The following is a 27,158-nucleotide window of genomic DNA, read 5'->3' on the forward strand; positions in this document are numbered from 1 at the left end:
GGGGTTCTCTGTGCCTCCTGGATTTTGATGCCTGTTTCTTTCCCCAAATTAGGGAAGTTCTCTGCTATAATTTGCTCCAATATACCTTCTGCCCCTCTCTCTCTTTCTTCTTCTTCTGGGATCCCAATTATTCTAATGTTGTTTCGTCTTATGGTATCGTTTATTTCTCGAATTGTGCCCTCGTGATCCAGTAGTTGTTTATCTCTCTTTTCCTCAGCTTCTTTATTTTCCATCATTTTGTCTTCTATATCACTGATTCTCTCTTCTGCCTCATTTATCCTAGCAGTTAGTGCCCCCATATTTGATTGCACTTCATTAATAGCCTTTTTGATTTCGACTTGGTTAGCTTTTAGTTCTTTTACTTCTCCAGAAAGGGTTTCTCTAATAACTTCCATGCTTTTTTCAAGCCCAGCTAGTATCTTTAAAGTGATGATTCTGAACTCTAAATCTGACATCATACTCATGTATGTAATGAGTAGGTCCCTGGCAGTCGGTACTACCTCTTGTTCTTTTTGTTGAGGTGATTTTTTCCATCTTGTCATTTTGTCCAGAGGAGAATAGATGAATGAGAGAACAAAATGCTAACAGGGTAACAATGTCCCAAGAAAATATACTCTAAACAAATCAGAAAAGACCTGAAGCAGGGGGAAAAGAAAGGGAAAGAGAGAAAAAAGAAAAAGAAAAAAAAGAAAAAGATAAAGATAAAAACAAACAAAAACAGAACAAAACAAAAACAAAACAGAATATGATCAAATATGATCAGGCTGGTGCATAGATCAGTGCCACACACTAGATTTTGGGTGTATTTTGGTCTGTTAGAAGAAAGTGCCTCCCAAAATTTTAAAGAAAGAAAAACTTATATATGTACAAAAATAAGGGTTGATATGATGAAGGGATGGAATATGACTGTAAAGATGAAAATTATAAAAAATTTTATAAAAGGAATTGATAAGTTGTTTGAAAAAAGAAAGAAGAGGTTAAAAAAAAGAAAAAAAGGGAGAGAATATGATCAGGCAGGGGAGTAGAAAAAAAACATACACTAGAGATTTAGGGTATATTTTGATCTGTTAGAAGAAACTATCTCAAAATTTTAAAGAGAGAACAACTTATATATATATGCCAAAAATATGGGTAACTACTATGAAGGGATAGAATATGACTCTAAAAATGAAAAATAAAAATGTGTTTTAAAAAAGGGATTGATAAGATGTTGGTTGAAAAAGGGAAAAAGAAAAATTCAAAAAAAAAAAGACAGTTAAAAAAAATTAACTTTGAAAGACTAAAGAATCATGGTAAAAAAGCCATGAATTCTATGTGCATTATTCCCCTAGCGCTGGAGTTCTGCCGTTCTCATTGATCGGTAGACTTGGTCTTGGCTGGCTGTTCTCGCTGATCTGGGGGAGGGGCCTGTTGCCGTGGTTTCCAAAAATCCTTGCCGGAGGCAGAATTGCCCCGCCCTTGCCCGGTCCGGGCTAAGTAATCGGCTGGGGTTTGCTCTCGGGAGCTTTTGTTCCCTGCGAGCTTTCCGTGCAGCGTTGGAGGCCGAGAGTGAAAATGGCAGCCTCCCAATCTCCACCCCAGAGGAGCCGAGAACTCGGGGCCCCGCTCCTCAGTGAGCCCCCAGAGAAAAGCCGTCAGTCACTCCCGTCTCCCCGGTCTCCGGCCACACTCGTGCTCACCCGGCCTGTGACCGCGCGCCTCTATCTCTGGCACCCGACCCCGTGCGGAGTGTCCAAACCCAGCAGATCCCTGCGGTGCCCTCCTGCGCGGCTCCTCCCGGGGGAGGAAGGTGAGTCTCCCCGGATCTGCCGCTTGTTGGGTCCCTGCTGGAGGAGCAGGGGCCCGACTGGGCCGCGGATCACGGTTTATGGCCACCCCGAGCTGAGAGCCCGCGCCTGGGCTCCGCCTCTGCAGCCGGCTTCCCCGCTCCGATCCCTGGGAGCTCTGCCGCCCTCAGGCACCCCCGGTCTTTCTGTGACCCCGAGGGTCCTGAGACCACACTGTCCCGGAGGGTTCCACCCCCCGCTTAGCCACCAGAGTGACGTCCCTCACCAGAGCAGACTTTTAAAAGTTCCGACTTTGTGCTCCGCGGCTCTATCACTTGCCAGAAGCGGCGGACAGAGGCCCCTCCCCCGCCATCTATCCTCCCGAATATCACCTCGGATTCACTTCTCCGCACGTCCTACATTCCAGAAAGTGGTCGCTTTTCTGATGAGAGAGTTGTTGCTCTTCTTTTCTTCCATCTCCTGTTGAGTTCGTAGGTGTTCAGAATGGTTTGATCCCTATCCAGCTGAATTCCTGAGACCAGACGAAATCCAGGTCTGCTACTCCTCCGCCATCTTGCTCTGCCCCACTCATCTGTTTTTTTATAATGGCTACATAATGCTTGTGGGAAAGATGTTTAAGTGAAAAACAAAAATATTTATCTTAGGTAATTTTAATGGCCAAAGACATAAATTAGACAAAAAAAAATTTTAAGAGCTTATTTTATTTAAAACTCTAAATTTCATTTAAAAATCTTAAACCACTTACATAGGTGGACAGGCCTGTATAAATACAATTTGATATTTAAAGCACATAATCACACAACAACAATATACCCAGACCAATATTAATATCATTTACTGAGGTTTTAGAATGAGTCAAATGCTGAGCTGAATGGTATATATATTGTCTGAGTTATCCCCCAAACCTGTGAGGTCAGAAGAATGACCTCAACTTATAAATGAAGAAACTGAGGCTGAGAGAGAGGAAAGTAACTTGACTAGAATTGTACACCCTTATACCCTACATCCAGAAGCTACAATCTGAATCCATGTGGGTGGTCACAATGGCACTGGGGCATCTAAAGAATCTCACATATCCATGTTATATACTCTAGCCTGGTTACATACACATTTAACTTACATGCTACCTTCAGAAACTGTCCCCACCTTTAAAATTTATTTATTTATTTTAGAGAGAGAGTGAGCACAAGTGGGAAGGGCAGAGGGAGAAGGAGAGAGAATCTCAAGCAGACTCTATGCTGAGCATGGAGACCATGATGTGGGGATTGATCCCACGACCCTGAGATCACAACCTGAGCTGAAACCAAGAGTCCTTTGCTTAACTGACTGCACCACCCAGGCACCCCTGCCCCCACCTTTAAAATATAATGCAGTATCCTGAATAATCTTCATAAAAGGAAACCTGTTCATTTGCATTGAGTTTATAAAGCTGATATTAAAATTTTTAAAAAAGAATGGAGCAAACCCTGAAGGGAAGTAGGAATTGATTAAAATTCTGCACCCACATCCTATTTACCTCTAAAGCTAAGGTAATTAACTATTAACTCAAAGGTAAGAATGGCTTAAATGCCCAGGTAGCTCCAAAGGGACTTTTCTTTCTTCTTGTGCAATTCATTGGTAATCTAGATCTAAAATGAAGTGCCTAAAAATTACAATATAAGATTATAGATGAGAAATAAATGAGATTCTAGATGCATCCCCATATGCAGTACATTATGGACAATTGAAGAAATAGGGGCAATTTGACTTGTGGCTTAACATTCAAACCTAAATGCGGATAAAAAGGCAACTGTAGAATCTTGTTTCTCTGCCCCAACTGTCCAGGACCTGGTGGTTGGGGTACAGCTAATAGGCTGGATTACTCTTACGATGATTTCTTGGACTCCATGCAAGAAACACCCACAGGTGTCGGCAAAGCCAGATCTTCACGAATTAGAAGAAGTGCCCCATTATCTAACCACAAAATTAAGTTAATTTTTAACATCACAGGTAAGGATAGACTGTCTGTTTGAAAAGACAATATAATGTGAAATTCTTGGTGGGAAACCTATTTTGCAAATTTTCCATGTGTTATCATTCTTAGGAAATAATCCTGGAACTGAAAATTAGGGAGAGCACCATCACCTAAGTTTTGTCATTTTTTGCAATTTAATATCACAGATGTATTTTATGATTCTCGCAGCAACAAGCATCCTGCTTTGTACTCACCTTGGCATGACGAACTAAGGCATGTTTTTAAAAAGCAAGAATTTACAGAAATTTAACATGCTGTAAGGAAGAGCTTCACAAAAAGGTGATGTAGATCCAGCAAATGAGAGAAGGATTAAAACAAATTGCATTGTTCTTAACATTATCCATATACTAGTTGCTCAGTAAGTAGTGGTTGAGTGTGAGTTTATTTTTCCCGGAAGATTTTTAATGTGCCATTTCTTTTTGGTAAAAAAAAAACAAAACAAAAGCAAACTAACTACAAATGGTTTCCTGAAACACCATGTGTGTGTGTTATGTTTTATTTCGTCTTGTTTTTATCTCAGCTAGTGTGCTATTACCTGATGAAAGAAATGATACCCTTGAGCTGGAAAATCAGCAGCGACTCATTAAGACTTTGGAAACCATCACAAATCAACTGGAAAGGACCCTCAGTCAGGAGCCCATGTACTCCTTTCAGCTTTCATCTGAAATTCTGGTAGCCGACAGCAATTCGTTAGAGACAGAGAAGGCTTTCCTTTTCTGCAGACCAGGCTCGGTGCTGAGAGGGCGTATGTGTGGTAAGACTTTCTGCTGCGATAAAAAAATGTCTGGCTCATAGTGGGTCAGATGAGACGAGTAGAGCTGCTTTACAACTATACAAGGGTATTGAAATGAAACATTTTGCAATTGTTGTGTGGTTGTTCTTATTATTATTTTGTCTCAGGAATCTAAGTAAACCACCGTTGTTCAGGACAAGAAAACTATTTCAGGTAAGGGACTCAGATCTTAGTTTTATTTCTAGATCTTTAGAGCTCACAACTTTTAGCAGCATCTCCAGTAACAATGACTAATACTTTTTGACCACTTCCGTAGGCTGGCTGAGCACCTCTCGTGTTTAATTCTGTTTAGCAACTCTGTGAAGTGCTATTACTAGTAAGCACATTTTACAGATGGCAAAACTGAAGCCAGAGAGGCTGGGAACTTACTCAGGAAGTCTTATCTATTAAGACAGTAAGTGGTGTAGCTAAGATTTCCACCCAGGTAGCCAGTGCCAAATTCACATGGCATAAAATCAACCATTTTAAAGAGTATGGTTCAGTGGCATTTAGCACACTCACGATGCTGTTCAGCCATCACCACCACCAAAATATTTTCATTACCTCCAAAGGAGACCCCCAATAACCATTAAACAGCCACTCCTCATTCTCCTTACCCACAGCCCCTTAACTTTTAACCCAGACTGCCACAATCTGCATCAATTCCAGCCTGTTTCCCAAGTAAGTCATTGTTTATAGATAGGGGAGACTCCTCTAACCAAACTCTGTATGTGAGTCTGGTGTTTACCTCTCTGGAGGCATGGGGTCTTTCCCCTTGCTTGGAAAACCTTCCTCAACAGTTCTTATTGATATTCCCAGAGCTCACTTACGTGGGTGATAAATTCAGCCCAACAAAAGCACCTTAAAATGGTCATTCTGAACCTGTTCTTGTTTCCTCCCTACGTTGTGAGTAAAAATTAGGAATCACCTTGATCAGTGTTCTGCGTTTCTCAGTATGGTCTTCAGACCACCTGTGTCAACATCCCCTGAAGGGCCTATCAAAGTGCATCTTGACTAGGGCCCCATCCCAGAACTAATACATCCGACACTGGGGGGGGCAGAGCCTTGGAATCTGAATCTTTAGTAAGTTCCCACATAATTCTTACACACTTTATCATCAGAATCATCTAGGTGCTAATTTCAAGTATCCTCTCTATACAAATACTCACTTTGCTAGCAGTCTTTCCATGGGCTTAACATTCCGCTTTGGTCTCAGAAATCCTGAGTCACTTCAAGCCTGCCAAGTAGCAGACCAAATCTCCAAGGAAGGAAGGTCCTCAAATTGGCCCGTTTCCTTGGGACCCTTGAGTCCAAGGATGTCTCAGACTTACCTTTAGTGGACAGTATTTCCTGTAAGCAGAGACGAGGGTCTGCTTAACTCACCTGGTTTAGACTCACAACCTTTGCTTGGTTTTGTTTCTAGAAATGATGCTGTAATAGACCAGCAGTCAGTTTCATAAGGGAACCATTTGGAGGAACAGCTAAGAAACTGTTTTTCGTATCTTGAAACCTCAGATTAACCTAAGTGTTCACGTTTTATTCTTTCCTTACAGCAGCCTTTTCTTTGTTAGCTATATGTTTCCCAGGATGACCTGGTTTAACCCACACTTTAAGGCTCCTATCACACAAGCCCTAAGCTTGGGCAATAAGAATTTTCATTTTCTTAAAAAAAATCTTACTGTTTGTTTCTAGGAATACATTTCTGGAAGGTGTATCTTGTGAGTAAACCTCTGACAGTAAGCTTAGTACTTGGAAGCATGCTTTATTATTTTCATGCCTTAGGAAAAAGGAACCTAAATGTGTTCCGTTTCTATAGTTTACTGGTTTCAGTGTTTCCTGTTGGTTTTCTTTTCAGTCAATTGCCCTTTGGGAACCTTTTATTCTCTGGAACGTTCTATCTGTGAAAGCTGCTTGCGTGGATTCTATCAGGATGAAGAAGGGCAACTGGAGTGCAAACCCTGTCCAGCTGGGACATATACTGAGTATCTCCATTCAAGAAGCATCTCAGAATGCAAAGGTAATGGCCTAGTGCACATTTTGACCAGAAGCCTGAATTTTACCTTCACGTATGAAGTCTAAATGGCAAATAGGATGAAATAAGAGCATTACTACAAGCAATTTCACTGATTTATTTTTTTCTTTTAATTTTAAATTGTTACCTTAATGTTTCCCTCACTTTAAAGAAGTCTGTTTTTTTTCCCTTTGGAACATTCTGTTGCTCTAAGTCAAACTCCATTGTCAATAATTCTAATCCACATTTTTATTTTTATTTATTTATTTTTATTTATTTATTTTTTTAAAGATTTTATTTATTTATTCATGAGAGACAGAGAGAGAGAGAGAGAGAGAAGCAGAGGGAGAAGCAGGCTCCCAAGGAGCAGGGAGCCCAATGCGGGACTCGATCGCGGGACTCCAGGATCACGACCTGAGCCGAAGGCAGTTGCTTAACCAACTGAGCCACCCAGGCGCCCCTAATCCACATTTTTAAAAAAGATTTATTTATTTATTTGAGAGAGAGAGAGCACAAGTGGGAGGGGCAGAGGGAGAGAGAGAACCTCAAGCAGACTCGACGCTGAGCATGGAGCCTGACCCGGGGCTCGATCCCAGGACCCTGATTTCATGACCTGAGTGGAAATCAAGAGTCAGATGCTTAACTGACTGCACCACCCAGGTGCCCCAATTCTAATCTGCATTTATCAATTAGCTCAGATTTTTTTATCGAATCTCAAATTAATTGGTGGAAAGGACTTTCATAACATTTTAGCAATCATGAGTTTGCATTTTGTTAGAATAATATTTGATACAATGAGATCAATTCTCCACTTACTTGGAAATTAATAACTATAGGTTACTAATATGCATGTATTCTTGCTACTAAAATACTCCATATTTTCAAAACATTTTATTATCATTCTCAATAAACATTTCTGATGGAAACATTTTCTTTCACGATTAAAGTTACAATAAGATATACCTAAGGGGCTCCTGGCTGTCTCAGTCAGTACAGCAGGTACTCTTCATCTTGGGGTCATGATTTTGAGCCCCATGTTGGGTGCAGAGATGACTTTAATAAATAAATAAACAAACAAACAAACTTTAAAAAAAAAGATACACCTAAAAAAAGAAATTTCAGAACTGTGCCCCTTGCTGTTGTTACAAATGCAGGTGTGATTGCTTAATGACAAATAGAAACTGGAGAGCTCTACTAGGTGATTAGAAGTGCGCTAAAAATGCTGACAATGAGCATCGTTTGGAGAACAAGAGCAGAAGAAAAGGATTGTGCACTAGGGGTTGAGGATTCTGGCCCTAGTCCTGCTCTCCCACAGAACCATTGCTATGAATCTTAGAAAGTTGCTTAATCTCCCTGGGCCTCATGCTAAGACTACTTGTACTTTCTACTCCACCAGCCCTCCGATGGGGTCTGCAGATAGGGGGACATAAGAGGGCCAATTCGTAGAGAAACAAAGGTGCCCGTGTACTTATGAGGCTCTCGCCCAATTTGAGGTTTTGTTTCTGTTACTCCAGAGAATTGAGTACAAGCTGAGAACTTATACAAGAACAAGTTCCCCTCTGTACAACTTGTTCTTGTCAAAACACCTTTCTGAGATGAGATTTCTAACTTCACTCAAAAACCATTTATTGGTGCTTTCTCTGTGGCTATGCCAGGTAATAAAGAAAGTAACCGGAAATCAGTCTAAAGCTTATTAGCGCAGAGAAGCATGAAGCAGTCTGAAACTACCATCTATATGCTTGGAGTACTTTGTGTTTTGTACAGCTTAATGTCATCATTCTTAACCATATTACATTTTTCTTTTCAGCTCAGTGCAAACAAGGCACCTACTCATCAAATGGGCTTGAGATTTGTGAATCGTGTCCGCTGGGCAGTTATCAGCCAGCATTTGGTTCCCGGAGTTGCGTCTCGTGTCCAGAAAATACTTCCACTGTGAAAAGAGGAGCCGTGAATATTTCTGCTTGTGGAGGTTATCAAAGCCTTAGACACTGATATTTCTTCAAACCCCATAGATTCTATGCATGGAGGAGTGGACTATTTTCAGCAAAACCATATGTCTACTGTATGCAAAGAATGTAAATAACTGTCTCTTCATGGAGAGTTTCCATGTATTCAGCCAGTCAATGCTTAAGTATAAACACTCTCAATATAAACACTGTGCTGGTGACTTTAGGAACACACAAAAAAAGTACAAGACTTGGTGCTAGTATTCAACATTAATAAACATGTGGCTTCATTATATGGTAGAAATGCATCTCATCTAGGAACTTCGTTTCTTCCTTTCTGAAGTGAGGTCCTGTCTCATGTTCCTTGAAACTCTAAAAAGACATTTTATGAATTATGATATTTCATTTCCTATAGTTTGCAGGTTTTTGTGAGTGGTTATCCACTCTGGCTGCACTTTGGAATTATCTGCACATTTACCTCAGCATTTTTAAAACACTGAAGCCCAATCTTGGCTCCCAGACATTCTGACTTAACTTGTCTGGTTTTCTTTTTAAGTGCCCCCACCTTGCCCCCAGTGATTCTTAAAGTAACAGGAAAAATTGAGTACGACTAATTTCAGATCTCAAATGTCAGCGTGAAGGGCTTAAAAACATAGATTGCTGGCCCCAGCCCTCAAATTTTTAAGTCAGCAGGTCTGGTGTGGGGCCTGAGAATTTACATTTCCAACTAATTTGCCAGGGATGCTGCTTCTACTTGGTCCAGAGACCATATGTTGAAAACCACAATAAACATAAAAAGATTAGAGTTTCAGTTTTCAAGTATTTCTAACATCCCTACCAAGTACAGTTTTCCAGCACAGTAAAGGCTAGAAGATGTAAACAAAACAAAAAGATGAAAACTTAAAATGGCCGTGAAACTAAGAGTCAAGGTCATCCTGCTGCCAGGAACTCCAAACTCCACGTACTTTGCAAAGTCAATGGAACTCGATTAAAAATAAAAAGTTGTTGGCCTACCTCTGCTATGTCACTGGGAACAGAACAAACATGCTGGCTGAAACATGACTTTTTTAAAAATTATATATCCTCCCCTTTTTCTACACCCTTATTTAAAAATCTAAGGTCTGTGGCCATCTGAAAATTAAAAAACTGTTCCCTTATTGAATAGCAATGTTTTTAAGAGACCAATCTGTTTGCTCCCCATTTCTCTCAAGCTGCGCGCGCGCACACACACACACACACACACAGCCTCATTGTACCCCAGTCATATATACCTCTGCATTCGGTTAGAAACAAATTCCCAGAAAACAACTATGTACATAGGACATTTTTGTATGGCGCTGGGAGGGGCGTGTCCAGCCTTTCATCTCAGGAGATGTAGTCCTCATAAATTAGTGAGGCAGGGAGAAAATGGGGAAGCCTACTATAATTACAGGTTTTTATATACTCCATCTGCTTATATTATCTCAATGTAGTAGGATCACAGTAGATACAAGTCTGTTAGACCTGAGGAATTGGGCAAGCAGTATTCATTAACTTGACGTTTCACTGAAGAGAAGAGAATTAACTAGGACCTGATTGAAACTCATAAACCATGTCTGTTGTGTAATACCAGCATTGAGGGTTTGTTTTTTTTTTTTTTTTTTATTAAAAGGCAAATAAGACTCCACATTATGGCTGAAATAGATCTACTAGAGACTCTTATTTTGTCAATATACAGATGAATTTTGGAAGAAGGTCTGCAGTGAAAATTCTCTTTCTTTTTCTCTCCCTCCAACCACAAAAGTAACTAGGATTTTTACAGTAAAACAAATTCAAAATTGGCGATTTTTCCCTTTAGCTTCCCAAATAAGCCTTGAGGTTTGTTTAATACCAAATTATTCCAATTAAGCCATTATGATTCCCAGAAAGTCTCTAAACTTCTGTTAACTGCTGTATTTCTCCTAATATATTCCCAGCACAAGTTTAACCACATTTTCTTGTCATGAGTGAGTTGGGAACAGCAACACTCAGCACTCTCCCCTGTGGTGGTAAATAAACACCATCTTACTTTAAACTTACATGTGTATGATTTCTAAAACAGTCCCTTATGTATATTTTTCTTAGTTTTATTTATTTATTTTTTAAAATTTTTCTTAGTTTTAAACTTCCTTCCTTCCTTAGTTTTTCTTTCTGTAGTGATTTCTTTTTATATGTATGTTTATGGTTTACCTCACTTTTTACTAAAGTATCACTTTTTGCATTGTTTAGCATGTTGAACTTAAAATATAATCAACACAGCTACTATATTTAAGTATTAAAGTAATATTTATTTCATGCATTTCATCTTTTATCACTACTTAAGATATTAAATATCTATGGGTCTGTGGTTACAAACTCAAGAGTCTGAAATATTTTGTTTCATTTTATTTAATAATTAATTAATTAATTAATTTGAGAGAGCAGGGGCAGAGGGAGAGAGAGAGAGAATCTCAAGCAGACTCCCCGCTGAGTGCGGAGCCCAGTGCCGGGCTCGATCTCACGACCCTGAGATTATGACCTGAGCTGAAGTCAAGAGTCAGATGCTTAACAACTGAGCCACCCTGGTGCCCTAGAAATTTTTCATTTTTTAAAAATGACTTTTATCTGAAGAATAAGTCCCACAAATGATTTTTTGGTGATGGTATTGTTTACACATCGTCCTGTAGAAAAAGGAAAGATGATTGCTGAGCCAGGATGACATTTCTTACCCTAACCCTATAGGATGAAGTTAAAAGGAGACTTAGGATGAGAGTCTCTGACCTTTCAATTTGTCTTAGGAAACCCATTTAAAAGGCAAAATTCACTTGGCTCCAGGGCTCTGTATGTTATCTTTAACACTGTCCAGGAACAGACATGTGAGATTACATTTTTCCTGGTCATTTCAAGGCTCTATTTTTAATTCTATTTTAAAATCACTTTTGGTATACTTAGATTTCTCTCTCTTTCTCTCTCTCTCTTTCTCTCTTGAGTAGAAGTTAAAAGGATTTTGTCCCATTTTTATGGACTCAGAAACCATAGTTTCTTTGGTCAAGATTCAAAATGAAACTTTCTCCCCTCTCTTCTTAGGAAGTTAGACCATCAGGAACTGCCTCTGTATATGTGCATGTGTGTGTATTTAATACTGTATTATGTACTACAGATAATGCTATTACTATGTATGTATGTTATATTTACACATACATATGCTATATGTGTATATGTATATTTACTATATGTGTAAATAATACATTAAGTATTGATTGTCCACTCCTGGAAAATATATTTCTGATGACAACTGTCTGCCCTTGGAATATAATTTAAGCTAATTTTCACATGAAAATTTACATTTTCTATGTCAAAAAACAAAGTATAGATGTCACAACAACGTGTTCACTAACCAGTTTGCTGATTTTTAATCTTAAGATTTTATTATTACGTATTAGTATAATTTTTGGCATTCTGTCAGTTTCTAGGGGCATAGTCTTCTTTTTGAGGGTAAGATTGTGCCGAAAAAATTGTATGTGCAAAAGAGTTTAATTCATCATAGCATCTTGGTTTCACTGACACAATTTGTATTTTTACCTTATCATACACACTCATAGATATTTTCTCAAACCAAAGTTTTATACCTTTACCAGTGGAAGATCTATGCTTCCAGTTAACTACTTTAATTAGCTGTTTGGAGTTACCTTTTCCAAATAGGTAATCATTTTTTGAAACTTAAGATTCAGAAAACCCATTTTAAACTCAGCAACTTTATTTATTTATTTATTTATTTATTTATTTATTTATTTATTTATTTATTTTAAAGAATAAACTCAGCAACCTTTTAATATGTTTGTGCAAAACCCTGTCTAGAACTCTGAGATCTAGCAACAAAGAATAGATTAATTTATTGTTGGTGAAACAAAGATACTTATAATTTAAAGTTTTAGGGGCTCCTGGGTGGCTCAGTTGGTTAAGAGTCTGCCTTTGGCTCAGATCATGATCTTGGGGTCCTGGGATCAAATCCCATTTAGGGCTCCCTGCTCAGTGGGGAGTCTGCTTCCCACTCTCCCTCTGCCTCCCCCCACCCCGCCCCGGCTTGTGCACACTCTCTCTCTCTCTCATAAATAAAATCCTTTAAAAAATGTTTTTAAAAAAGTTTTAATATAACAAATATTTTTGGTATAACAAGTATCTTGTTTGACCAAGATACTTATAGTTTAAAGTTTTAATATAACAGATGTAGCCAGAAGAAATCTGTTTTTCTTTTTTTTGTTGTTTTTTTATTTTATTATGTTATGTTAATCACCGTACATTACATCATTAGTTTTTGATGTAGTGTTCCATGATTCATTGCTTGCGTATAACACCCAGTGCTCCATTCAATACGTGCCCTCTTTAATACCCATCACCAGGCTAACCCATCCCCCCACCCCCTCCCCTTTGGAACCCTCAGTTTGTTTCTCAGAGTCCAGAGTCTCTCATAGTTCGTCTCCCCCTCCGATTTCCCCCCCTTCATTTTTCCCTTCCTGCTATCTTCTTTTTTTTTTCTTAACATATAATGTATTATTTGTTTCAGAGGTACAAGCATTAATATTTATGATATCTTCTGCCATCTCTTGGTTTGACTCCTGACTTTTTGTCAGTGATATAAAAGAGCACTTTTGCAAAAGACGTGAATGGCTGTTTCTGCTTAAACACTTTGATCTAAACATCTTGAGATTACCACAAATGCCTTATTGTTTATTTAATGTTTATGGTCATACCAAAAAAAGAGATGCCATTACTTGGAGTATCCTGCCCCATTGAGCCTTGAGTGCATTTCTAAATTTTTCAACCACATTGCTAATCATTTCTGCCATACTAATTTTTATTAACAAAAATCCAAAGCCTACGTGATAAATATGCTGAGATTCCCAAATAGCTACTTCTCTGCATTCTGTCTTCTATTTAAATTTACGAGACAAGTCTTAATAGTTTTAGTGGTTTTTCTCTGTTCATAATGGTTTAAGGGCTCATGCAGATGAGACCAGTTCATACAAGGAAAAGAACATGTTGAATTCATCTTTGGGTCACAATCTAAAATCCCAACCCAAAGATTGAGTCATGACTGGTCTGCCCCACTGTAGTTCTGCCAAAAGCAACTAAAATTTATCAAAGCAAATGCAGGTTCATGTTATGTTTGAAGCTATTTCTTGTTTGGTTAATATTCTACCAATTATTAGCAAGAGAATTTCAGATTTGGTTAAATCACAGTATTCAACTGGATGTTGTTTATAAAAAGCATGTCTAACACAAAATGACATTAAAAGGTTTAAAAGTTAAAAAAAAAAAAAAAGGCCCTCTTCCCCATACAGAAGAGAACAACACAGAAGAAATACAATTTTCTGACAAACATGAACTTAATTTATCATTGAAATGCAAGTTAAAATAACAGTGCAATTCCATTTCACTTTCAAATTGAAAAAAAGTATTTAAATGATCATTATCAGTAATGAGTATGCAGTAAGAGCAATTCCATACATTACTAATGGGGCTATAAGTTAGAACCATATTTTTTTGATGATTTGACATTATATATTATTGGCTTTAAATTTTCCATTATCTTTAGACCTATAGATTCAACTACTCAAATTCAGCTGTTCAAATTCAACGGTTATCCCTAGGAAAGAATCAGAGGTTTATGCAGAAAATTTCATGTCAGCATTATTTATAATAGCTAACAAATAGAAACAACCTAAATGTTCAATGGTAGAGAAAATGTGTCTCAATTATGTCCTGTCAATGGCATGCAATATTTTTCTTTTATTAAACACCATGTTATTTAACAATTTGTGAAATGCTGAGGATATCATGTAAAGTGGAAAACTCAGAATACAGTATTACATGATCAATTCAAATTTTTATTGAGTTAATGTGTGTTGTTAAGAGAGGAAGGAAACAACAGAATGTTTATGTGGGTGATAAGATAGTATGGGTATTAAATATGTGCAAGAGAATATATTAGCAATTCAGTAGCTTTCTTACAAGTGAGGGTTAATGCACTTCTTTTAAAAGTAAACTATGTTGTTTTGGACTCACAAATGATTTTTTACCTTTGCAGTACCTTGTCCAGTAGGAGAATTCTCTCGTTCTGGACTAATGCCCTGTTATCCATGTCCTCAAGACTACTACCAACCCAATTCAGGAAAGTCCTTCTGCTTATCTTGTCCCTTTCATGGAACTACAGCCACCAGTGGTACCAGATCCATCACAGATTGCTCCAGTAAGAAAGATACAGTTCATTTCTTATGTAATCCCATGTGTTGGAGACCTGTCTTTGTCTCGTCGTAGCTTCAATTCTGAATATCACTATTTTCAGTGGATTTGGGTGTCTGGTCTTTTGAGGCCTTTTTGATGACAGTGACTCAAAGATTCTTACTTTGGCAACGTTGAACTTGATAACTTCCCAGTTTCTTTCTGAGAGTCTGGGATTTAATGATGTATCCCATCCATCTATATACTCTCTTTTTTACTATTCCTAAAACAAAATACATGTGACTTTACCTACTCTGAGAACTAGAACATTGACCATAGTATTTAGGTAGAATCTACTTATGGGCAATATGTACCACACACTAATATGGTTTTCTCATGTTTTCTTATTAATCTTACTAGCTTTTAGCTCAACATTCTCAGCAGCAGAGGAAAGTATAGTACCCCGTGCTTCTCCTGGACATATTAAAAAGAAGTATGAAGTCAGCAGTCAGGCAAGTCCCTTTTATACTTATACAATCTTCTCCAGTGGAATGTTTGGAAAAACACTCTGTCATTATACATGCTGTACAGAGGAAAACTACCGGAGCTGAAACTACCAGAGTAATATCTGGAATCCAGGAATATCTGGAATATCCTGAGACCTGGAAGTCTCAGGAACATTATCAATGAATAATAGTATTTACTTGTGACTTCTAATAAGAACTTTCCAAAAATGCAGCATTAGGAAAGTTCTAACTACCAAAAAATTGGGGCTTTTCCCCAACAGTGGCTGGCATAGAGAATGTGTAGATGTGGGGAACCTTTAAATTCACTAATAATTAACACTTACCTCAAGCATAACCCATCATTTTGAGTAAGAGGCATTTGGTTTAGCCAAAGGCCTTTGCTGGTTGGCAGGAAGAGTACTCAACATTCATGAAAATTATTTAAATTTTTTGTCAGGAAAAAAAAAAGATCATTTATTGGAATAATGTATGTTAAGAAACATAACTCATGAACGTAACTAATTGTTTTCCTTTAAAAAAAAAAGACTAGTGAAGACCAATTATTTTGGTAGATTCAACCATTACTCTGAATAGACCTAGCCCAATGTCATGATGAATTCTTTGGCTTTAAGTATTTTTAAGGAGGATAATAAAGTTGTATTTCTTATTTTAACTTCCTACGGTCTTGTCCAAACATACTGGCCTTTAAGGGCTTTGTAAGTCATATTTGAAACTGAGCCTAGCAGACACAGAAATTTGTAAGAACCACTAGAGCAGTGACCCTGAAGACATATTAGAATCCACCGGCCAACTTGAAAATATAAGGATTCACAGATCCCACTCTCAGAGATTCTGATTAGCTGGTCTGGGGTGGGGCCCTATCCTTTATACTTTTAAAGCATCTCAAATGGAGAATATCACTTAAGAATATCACTCAAGAATAATATGTATCATATGTGTCCATATGTGGCAGGCACCAACATTATGCAGGCAGTGGTCCAGCTAGCTTGAGCGAACTCACGTGGAAAAAGGAACCACCTGTCTAATACTGCAAACCTTCAAACTCCATAGTCAGCATTGCTTCGAAATGACTGAAGTGTTTTGTCTCTGATAGATTTCTTTTTGCCACCGGTAGGTTTTCCATGAATGCTTCTTAAACCCCTGCCACAATGGTGGAACCTGCCAACAGCTTGGGCGTGGTTATGTTTGTCTCTGTCCATCTGGATATACAGGTAACATAGACGAATGCAAATTTTAGTATATTTTTCAGATGAAATCATTGTGGTTTGCACATCAAACTATGAGATAAATACATTGGACTATATCAATGCATAAAAGTTTGGTTGAACAAGATAAACCAAGGTGAAAAAAAGTGTACATATCTTACAAATAACAGTTTTCCTTGCACATTTTGGAGGAAGAATAAAGAACCATCTTCTCTATGAAAAGGTCACATCATAGCTCACAATCTAAATAGGAATGCAGTTTCAGAGGCCAAGGTTCCACTCTAACACACTTAAATGTATGATATGTTACCCAACATAGAACAGATTGTCCAGCATAAATATTTTTAAACAAACTCCAGTTTCTCTAATAGGCTTCACATTAGTGGAAGTTCTTATGAATAGCTATGATTTGTTGCTTTGTTTCTATCTTTCTGGAAACCGTTCTTGGAAAAACAATATGGCTTTGAACTTGATTATGTAGAAATTATATAAGAATTATGTTTTCTTATAGTGTAATTCACATTCCAGTTCCGTTCAGAAATAAAATTTTTGAGGGGGAAATGAATTATATCTTAAAATTGCAATTTATTTCAAATAATTCACTATTTTCTCTTAGAAATGCAGTTTTTGCGTTTTTTTTTACTTTTGTAGAGCTAACATGAAATGTCATTTCAATGAGAAAGATGGCATTAAAATAAAAGAATTCACCACAAAATGAGCAAAAGGAAAACTGGAAGACGAATGTAGCCCAGGGCTATCAAGAATATTGGCATTCCACTTATTTCAGCTTGCTTATATGTATATTGTGTGTGTCTCAATTTTTATAAAAATTTTTGTCCTGACATTCCATAAGAAATAATGGATCTTGTCCCAGAATTTTGTAAGCAAGTGGTGGTTGAGAAAGGGCATAATTTGGGCAGTGGTTCTCAAGTTTTGATGTGCATCAGAATCATCTGGAGGGCTTCTTAAAACACAGAGTACTAGACTCTAACCCAGAATTTCTGATTCAATAGGTCTAGAGAAGTTTTGATCATTTTCATTTCTATCACATTCCCAGGTAATTGCTGATGCTCTTGGTCCAGAGGCCACACTTTGAGATTCCCTGGTGTAGAGGAAGAACATGGATTTCTGGCAGAGCTAGCCCACAGATAGTTTATGTGCACTGTATCAGAAGATATGTCCCCACTCTGGGACACCTTGCATATGTGCTGAAATCTGGCAGGACTTAGCCCCACCCCCACTCCTCAGCCAAATGGCCTTGATAGCAAGTATATATGACTCTACATTTTTCACTTTGGAGTGAAACTAATTTTATGCTACCAGGTCTTCCTCCCTGTCCTCCCCACCCCCAGCTTCTAACTTGGAATTTTCTGCTACCTTTTATGTATCCTTATAAGGATATCTTTCCCTTTTTTTAAGATTTTATCTATTGATTTATTTGAGAGAGAGTAAGGCGGGGGGGAACCATGGGGGAGGGAGAGGGAAAAGCAGACTCCCTGTCTGCTTTCTTAGATCTCAGGAGCCTGTCTCGATCCCAGGACCCCGTCTCGATCCCAGGACCCCAAGATCATGCCCTGAGCCAAAGGCAGACGCTTAACCGACTGAGCCTGACACAGGGCCCAGATCCCAGGACCCTGAGATCACAACCTGAACTGAAACCCAAGAGTCAGAAACCCAACCTACTGAGCCACTCAGGCTCCCCTCCTTATAAGGATATCTTTTTAAAAAATATTTATTTATTTATTTTAGAAAGAGAGAGAGCAGGGTGGAGGGAGAAGGAGAGAGAAACTCAAGCAGACTCCACACTGAGCACAGAGCCTGACACGGGGCTCAATCTCATGACCCTGAGATAATGACCTGAGCCCAAACCAAGAGTTGAGCTCAAACCAAGAGTCGGATGCTTAACTGATTGCACCACCCAGGTGCCCCAAGATATCTTGAATCTCTAGAAAGAGGCAGTACTTTCACTAAATACTTAACTAGATGATAGCACTTAAGGAATTTTTGCCCTTTCCTTCACCACCACCACTCCCTATAAATTCAGATTATTGAGATAATTACCTTTAAATGATCATGGTTCTGTTTCTCTTGATCCCACTCTTTGATTGTCCTTCAGTATTTCATTTGCATTTCAGGCTTAAAGTGTGAAACAGACATTGATGAATGCAGCTCACTGCCATGCCTCAACAGTGGAATTTGTAAAGACCTAATTGGGGAATTCATTTGTGAATGCCCGCCTGGTTACGCAGGTAAGAAGAAAGTTTCTTGTTTTTACAATATAAACCTTGGAATGATTAAAATTTCATTGCTGGAAATCAAAACCACAGTGAAATACCACCTCACACCTGTTCAAATGGCTGTTATTGAAAGACAAGAGATAACAGTGTTGGTGGGGATGTGGAGAAACGGAAACCCTTGTGCCCTGTTGGTGGGAATGTAAGTTGGTGCAACCACTATGGAAACCAGTATGGAAGCTCCTCAAGAAATTAAAAATAGAACTACTGCATGATCCAGTGATTCCACTACTGGGTATCTATCCAAAGGAAATGAAATCATTATCTGGAAGGTTTGTTGATTGTAGCATTGTTCACAATAGCCAAGATACAGAAGCAAGCTTAAGTGTCCCTCAAGGGATGAATGGATAAAGAAAATGTGATTGAGTTATATGTAATGGAATATTACTCAGCCATAAAAAGAAGGAAATCCTGCCATTTGCAACAACATGAGATAAAAATTGAGGGCATATGCTAAGTGAGATAAGTCAGACAGAGAAAGACATACTGTATGATCTCACTTTTATGTGGAATCTAAAAAAAGCAAGCTCATAGAAATGGATAGTAGAGGGGCGCCTGTGTGGCCCAGTCGGTTAAGTGTCTGCCTTCGGCTCAGGGCATGATCTCGGGGTCCTGGGATCGAACCCCATGTCGGGCTCAGCAGATAGCTGCTTCTCCCTCTTTCTGACCCTCTTCCCCGCTTGTGCTCTCTCTCTCTCTCTCTGTCTCAAATAAAAAAAAAAAAAATTTTTTTTAAAAAGAAAGAAATGGATAGTAGAATGGTAGTTGTCAGGTGCTGGGAGTGGGTTACTGGGGATGTTTTTTAAGGGTATAAACCTGCAACTAGTAGATAAATAAGTCATATTTAAGAACTGAAGGAATAAATTCAACAAAGGGGTGAACAACTAGAAAATAATATAAAATTTTTATAATAGATCACACTTATCATCCTAACTAAAAAAAAAAAAAGCTAGCTATTCATAGTTATCATTTTCCATTGTATGTTGAAAATGTCAGTTTTCTTGCTAGAAAATTTTTGCAATAAATAGAATGGAAGAAAACATTTTATTTCAGTTTATTTGGCAAAGTTTTTCACAAACATATTAACCACAATTTCTGATTGTTCTGCTGTTACACCTGAACAGCTTACTTGAAAACTATTCGTCTAAAATAACTTTCAGGTCTTCTCCAAGCTAAAATATTCTGTGATTCTTTGCAGGGAAACTATGTGAAGAAAATATAAACGAGTGTTACTCTAGTCCTTGTTTAAATAAAGGAACCTGCGTTGATGGTCTGGCTAGCTATCGCTGCACCTGTATGAAAGGATACACAGGTGAGCCCATTCTTCCTGCGTTGGCATATTATCCTGCAAAGCACCACAAATTACTACATTTTTAAACATTATATTATGTTAATGTTCATTTTCTGATTTTGTAACCATGCTGTGATTATCCAAGAGGAAGTCCTTATTTTTTGAGGAAATTCACACTGAAGTATTTTGGGGTCAAAGGGCATCAGGGGTGCAGTTACTCACAAACAGCTTAGAAAAAAGTGTGTGTATGTGTGTGTGAGAGAGAGCGAGAGAGGGAGACAGAGAAAGAGACATAGAGAAGACAAGAGCTTGTATGCTAAGATAAACATTCAAGAAGGAACTGGAAATAAATCATGTAAGATCATATTACAAATAGATGCTAAACAATATGATATATATCATATATATAAATCATATATATAAATTATATATATGATTTATAAAGAGAGAGTTCCCCCAAAAAAATGACCAGTGAAGGAAAAAGGCAAGGTTAAAGAAACAGGAAGAAAGCAAGGTCAAAGAAACAGGAAAATTTTGAACTAAATTTCCTAGTTTTATTTTTTAACATAGTCTCAATTAGATGTCCGTTACGAATGTTAGTTTCAGAAAGACCTAAGATCAAAAGAGCAGATTATCCAAAACACAATCCTAAAATGACTTACAAAAGCCAAAGCTCATTCAAGAGTAGATCTCAAACCAGTGTGAGAGGCCAGTAGTTCGGCAGCTTCCATTCCGATGCTTTAGGAGCGACATCCTTCAAGAAGTCAACACTTCGATCCTAGTTTCCCAGGGGGGTTAGTTAACATTTGGGCTCTTTCTCACCCTGCTTCGTCCCCAGGCCTGCACTGTGAAACAGAAGTCAATGAATGCCAGTCAAGCCCATGCTTAAATAATGCAGTCTGTGAAGATCAAGTTGGGGGATTCTTGTGCAAATGCCCTCCTGGATTTTTGGGTACCCGATGTGAAAAAAACGTGGATGAGTGTCTCAGTCAACCATGCAGAAATGGAGCTACCTGTAAAGATGGTGCCAATAGCTTCAGGTAAAACCCTAAGCCTGGTTCTTTGCACTGGTTTTCTTTTCTCAACCATTAGTCCTTCTGTAGCCTTTATGGAATATTACTTCAAGTCCCAAGTCAGCCACTCCCTAATTCTAGCCCAAGGATAGGCGGCAGTAGATTTTCCCCACCACCTGAGGTTCTGATTCACTAAGTCTGGGGTAGAGTCTGTAGTTTTTAAATAGGCAGCCTGTATGTTTTAAGTTCCCTAATGATTCTAATGCACAGCCGGATTTGGAAACCACCGTTGTGTACTTGGGAAGTCATAAAAGATGAAAAGAAACAGAGTAACACAGAAACAAATACCGAAGCACTAGACAAAACTCATTGTCAAGTGTCTTGTATTTTAGCCGGAGTTTTTGCACTAGCTAACGTCAAAAGGAATTGTGCCATCAACCTGTCACAGAGCCAGTCTACATTCTATGTCTGTGGTTTTCAAACATTTTTCTTTTATTTTAGTAACCCTTGGTTCTTAAGAAATCTAATATGAATGGAAACAAGTAAAATAATAAAACCTAACCTTTTGTGGTTGAAAACAGTAGTATTTGTAGAGGAGACATACTTCGTCTTTCTGAGGCAGCTCTTGGGGTGCCAGGAGAGCACAGTTTGACAACTGACACTCATCCTGTTCCCCTTGAAGGGTCTGTGGCTTCTGCAGTACAAAAGATGGACCGGTCTTGCTTGCAAAATCTTAGGGAACTTTATTATCCTCAACATGCCACTGTCTCTGGAAGTTTATAAAAGTTAAAAGGAAGGGGGAAAAGAGTACCCCAGTTGCAACATTTCCCAGTCCTCTTGTGGTTCAGCCCCCTTCAATACTGTCCCCCCAACAAATACCCAGGGCATGATCCAGAAGAAATAGGCAACCCATTCTGCCGGTGAGACTTTCACTCTTGATGTGGAAAGGAAGTCTTAGCAGTGTAGCTTCATCTTTTCATAGGCTTTTTACATCTTCTGACCTAACCAGAAGCAATGAGACATTTCCAGATAACAAGAGTTCTAAATTCTCCCCAGAGTCAAAAACAATTGATGAATACCAAATTTGTCTAAATCCTAACTAGAGGAAAGGTGAACGTAAACTCTCCTAATTCAAAGGGAATGTTGGTTGTCCCCAAAGTGAACCTATTTCATAGACAAGGATATTGGATTGCTAGAATATCAAACATGGGCAGATAAAGATGAGTGAAATTCTAGCCAAAATAGATTTATCATCAAATGCAGAGAACTCAGTAAAGACCTCCCCCTGTCAATTCCAATGTAAACCTGCTAATGACAATGTTAATTATCATGTATTGGACAGGTCCTTTTTAAATTACAAAATATTTCAGACATACAAAAAATTACCAAGAACAATAAAAGTCACACACTCATCATGGTAATTATCAAACATTAGCATTTTGCCATATTTGATTCATATCTCTTGTTTTAAAAAAACACCTTTTAAAGATAGTTTTGGAATTCCTCCAGTACGCACGCACGCACGCACATGCCTCTTCCTCCTCAGTAGTAACCACTGTTCTGAAGTCGGTGTCTATCTTTCTCATTCAGACTTCGTATGTTACTACATAAACAATGCATAGTATAGTTTCCCATGTTACGTAATTGGTATTATACTATATACATCCTTTTGCAATTTGGGTTTTGTTTTCACTCAACATTATGTGCTGTCAAGGTTGATACATTTGGCTCTAGTTTATTTATTTTAACTGCTGATTAGTATTCCAGTAAATGATTATACCATGGTTTATTTTCCTATTCTCTTCATAAACATGTAGAATAATGCTGTTATAAATGTTCATTACATGTGTCCTTTTGCACCGTGCAATAGTTTCCTAGAGCACGTAAGTCAAAATGAATATACAGGCTCTGGGAATGCAGACCATCAACTTTGCCAAATTGTAGTTCTACTCACTATGTGAGATTTCCCAGTTTAAAACACCCTTGTCAGCATTTGATATTATCAGATATATTTTCCATTCCGATAGGTTTAAATGGTTCGTTGCATACCACAGAGACTATACCACATACTGATTAAGAACAAGGCACTAGATGGGGTTTAAAAATCTTACTCCATCACTTAGTAACAAGGAGACTTGGGCAGATTAACCTCTCTGAGCCACAGTTTACTCATCTGTAAAATGGGAATGATAACAATGTCACCTCATTGTTATAAAGACTGGTTTAATATATATAAAGCCTTTGGAACAGCATGTGAACTTTTTATATTTTTTCCTAGCACTTCTATGGGGAGAGAAACTCCCGGTGTGTAAATAATAATTTGCCTGGACCAGAACCACTTCCTACTCTATTTTTGCTATTACAACACTTCAGATATATATTGTCTTAAACGGGTTTAATTAAATGAACTAAAAAAAAAAGGTAACTAACAGTTAAGGTACTTTTTTGATGTGGAAAATATGTTTCATCATTTCAGAGTTGTTTACTCAATTTATCTAAATTAAAAACAAAGCAAAACCCCAGTTCACCCATTTCTCCCATCCCACCCGGACCCTGGCAACCACCAGTCTGTTCTCTGCATCTGTGACCTTTCAGTTTTCAAAGTCTGTTGACACAATGTTGTCATAAATGGGAGACTTCCTCTAATGCATTTCTTTTTTTTTTTTTTTTTAAGATTTTATTTATTTATTTGAGACAGAGAGAATGAGAGACAGAGCATGAGGGGGAGGAGGGTCAGAGGGCAAAGCAGACTCCCTGCCGAGCAGGGAGCCCGATGCGGGACTCGATCCCGGGACTCCAGGATCATGACCTGAGCCGAAGGCAGTCGCTTAACCAACTGAGCCACCCAGGCGCCCCTTCTAATGCATTTCTAACATTAATAATAATAACATTTTGTTTCTTTCAGGTGCCAATGTGCAGCAGGCTTCACGGGGCCACACTGTGAATTAGATATCAATGAATGTCAGTCTAACCCATGTAGAAATCAGGCCACCTGCGTGGATGAATTAAACTCATACAGTTGTAAATGTCAGCCGGGATTTTCAGGCAGCAGGTGTGAAACAGGTATATATGAGCTCAGTGTTATTAATAACAATACTAAAAATAATGAGATCATAACAATGTCAATTTTTACCTGTTCCGAGCACTGTCTACATACCAAAAATGATGCTAAGCATTTTATACTTATTTAATTTTGACAGCCATCCAGCAAACTAGGTACTATTATCCCTAATAGCAAAGGTGAGGAAAATGAAGCTCAGAGGGGAAACAGAGAAAATTGAATTTAGTAGAACTCTTCACCTTCTACATGTTTAGAAAGGACACTTGATTTAGGAGTTCAGAGTCCACAGACATGTCTGAGACTCAGCTAAGCTGCTTTCTCAGGGTGCTGGAGTCTTTTAGCTGTGGGACTTTTGTTTTCTTAAGTGGGGTATGCAGGATTGGGGCAGAGCTGAATTGCTCATGAAATAGGGAAGAATGAGGGCCCTGAGTAGAGGTGGAATGTGGCCCTTGCAGTTGCCCCCCTTTTCTCTTGTAGCCTCAATTCCCCTGCTTTACGGAGTCATCCCATCACCATACAGACATGCGTTACTGTCCCCTGTCTTTATTATTTTTTTTTATTATTTTTTTTCAAAGATTTTATTTATTTATTTGAGAGAGAGAGCACATGAGAGGGGGGAGGGTCAGAGGGAGAAGCAGAGTCCCCGCCGAGCAGGGAGCCCGACACGGGGCTCAATCCCGGGACTCCAGGATCATGACCTGAGCTGAAGGCAGTCGCTTAACCGACTGAGCCACCCAGGCGCCCTCCCCTGTCTTTATTAACTTCCCAATTCTATCTCTCCTTCCAGCTAGTCCCTGTTTCTCTGCTTCGTTACACTACTAAGTGCTTTCCCTATCTTAGTTACTGATTCTTTTACTTAAAAGAATGCATTATATATTTTGTAAATAATATATATTTAATGTGGAAACTGCTTCTCACATCATCATATTGACTGAAATGGGCTTCCTTGACAATAGTACTGCAAATCCGCTGCTTACCTTAGACAATTGAAAAATGCCTCCCAAGTGCCGCGGTCGACACACCTTTCTTATTTGTTGCAGACCAGTCTTCAGGTTTTAACCTGGATTTTGAAGTTTCGGGTATCTATGGTTACGTCATGCTAGATGGTGTGCTTCCATCTCTCTGGGCTGTAAGCTGCACATTCTGGATGAAATCCAATGACACCAATAATTATGGAACACCAATCTCCTATGCACTTGAGAATGGCAGTGACAATACCTTCCTCCTGACCGATTATAATGGGTAAGCAGAAATGTCAAGAAAGCCATACTCTAGATCTTATCCTGGGACCAAGTTAGAACTGACACTGGTGGGGGATAGAGGAGCAAGGGAGTCAGGTGCTCCAGCAGGATAGCAATGACAATGGTCAAATAGAGCATCTGGACACGTTCTGTAAGAGAGCAAAGTTTCAATGATAGTGCCTTATGCACGGATTATGTTTTGCTCTTTGCTAAGTGTTACTTCATCTGATCTTCTCAGTGGCCTGAGGAACTGGTTTTCTAGGTCGCAAAACAAAGTTTCAGAGAGACTAGATGATTTGCCCCAAATCTCACACCCTGGAAGTGATAGAGCTAAGTCTCAGACTGACTCTTAAGACTGATGCTCTTTCTTTTATATATCAAAGCCTGCAGGGGTTCAAGGATTTCAGTGACATTATTGACCCATGGGAGACACATACATTAAATAGGAATCCATCTACAGACTCAGGTGTATAAGATGATGTTTATTTCTCTTTGGATCAATTAATTCAACTGCAGGGCCACATCTCTCTGGGCTGTCAGAAAGACCAACCTTGGTTGTTTCCCTCCTTCTTTCCCTACTAAGTGCTTTTCCTATCTTAGATTCTCACAGATTGTCAGAAACCCACAGAGTCTTGCTAAAGAGCCACAGACTTGGCTAGGACTTCCATCACTCTGTCCACAGTGCTTATCACTGGGCTATGAACTGCCTCAGCCCCTGAAGGTCCTTCAGAATCACAGCTCTTTGCCATGTGGAATCACAACCTTCAATCTAGACAGATTCTGTAGTGGCCTTTTCATCTAAGATCTACCCAAATTTCTGTCCCATTGCTACTGAGCAGGGTGCAGGCTCCACTGAGCCCTCTTGCCTCTCCTCAGTCCATGGGACTGTCACTATTCTGGTAGAACTCTCCCCAACCTCAAACCCTATTCTTCTTAGTGGAAACTTTCAAAAACAAAATCCAAGAAATTTACACAAACCTCCCCTGAGGCAAAATATATATAAAGAGAGAACCTGTTATCCACTTGAATAGGGAAGGAAAATGGGAAAACACAAAGGGGAAGCAATTAGTATTATAAAAATACCATTTTTTTCCATAAATATCTATGAATAAGGACTAAGAATATATGGAGAGAGGTATTCAATGAATTCTTCCTTATCAATTTTCCCTAATTTTTTTCTTTTACTCCAATTGCTTTTGAAGATATTTCACTTTAAACTGCTTAATATCTTTGATATTCCCCAAAGTGACATGGTTGTTCAAAACCTCTTGTTGTTGGTCGTCTTTGTTTAGTTCCAATTAGGCTTGCCTTTGGATCGACATACTTTGTCTGCCATATGACTGCTTTGGCAACCCAGAGAGAGAACTCACTTTCTGTGAGACCTCTGAAGTTAGTTTCTGGTCTTAGGAAAACATCCATTCCAAAAGAAGGAAACCAGTCTGATGTTTGTACAACTCTCATTCCTTCCATTCTTGATTCACTCCCTCCGGAATAGACAGTTGGTAAATTATCTCAGCTTGGATCAACTTCTCTCGTTATCCTAAGACTATTTCCTATCCCTTCGTGTCTAAGAAATATAAACTAATTTTCAGTGAACTACAATAAAGTGTCATTTATAAATCAACTCTCCCTCTATGAAATGTGACCAATGGAGAAAAAGAAGTAATGGCTGTCCTCGAAGTGCTTTACATACAAAAAAAAAAAAAAAAAAAGAAAGAAAGAAAGAAAAGAAAAAGAAGGAAAAGAAGAAAAATAGTAACGTGCCCCATAGATGAGA

General features: G+C 38.6%; 1 protein-coding gene across 4 annotated transcripts in view; it reads left to right on the forward strand.

The window, feature by feature from the left end:
* The window catches only part of SVEP1 (sushi, von Willebrand factor type A, EGF and pentraxin domain containing 1), a 193,148-nt gene that overhangs the window by 95,736 nt on the left and 70,254 nt on the right, over positions 1-27,158 (forward strand). For 3 of the 4 annotated variants that reach the window (XM_035016091.1, XM_035016092.1, XM_035016094.1), the window contains 12 exons: positions 3,612-3,776; positions 4,322-4,555; positions 6,429-6,590; positions 8,392-8,553; positions 14,616-14,777; positions 15,170-15,261; positions 16,391-16,487; positions 18,617-18,730; positions 19,974-20,087; positions 20,905-21,106; positions 23,985-24,142; positions 25,181-25,382. In XM_035016091.1, the coding sequence (XP_034871982.1) occupies positions 3,612-3,776; positions 4,322-4,555; positions 6,429-6,590; positions 8,392-8,553; positions 14,616-14,777; positions 15,170-15,261; positions 16,391-16,487; positions 18,617-18,730; positions 19,974-20,087; positions 20,905-21,106; positions 23,985-24,142; positions 25,181-25,382 (1,864 nt within the window). The remainder of the gene's footprint in view (positions 1-3,611; positions 3,777-4,321; positions 4,556-6,428; positions 6,591-8,391; positions 8,554-14,615; positions 14,778-15,169; positions 15,262-16,390; positions 16,488-18,616; positions 18,731-19,973; positions 20,088-20,904; positions 21,107-23,984; positions 24,143-25,180; positions 25,383-27,158) is intronic. The other variant, XM_035016093.1, reaches the window with a different exon arrangement.

Source organism: Mirounga leonina, unplaced genomic scaffold (genome assembly GCF_011800145.1).
Source record: "Mirounga leonina isolate KUSES-001 unplaced genomic scaffold, KU_Mleo_1.0 Mir_170, whole genome shotgun sequence".
Lineage (NCBI taxonomy): Eukaryota > Metazoa > Chordata > Mammalia > Carnivora > Phocidae > Mirounga > Mirounga leonina.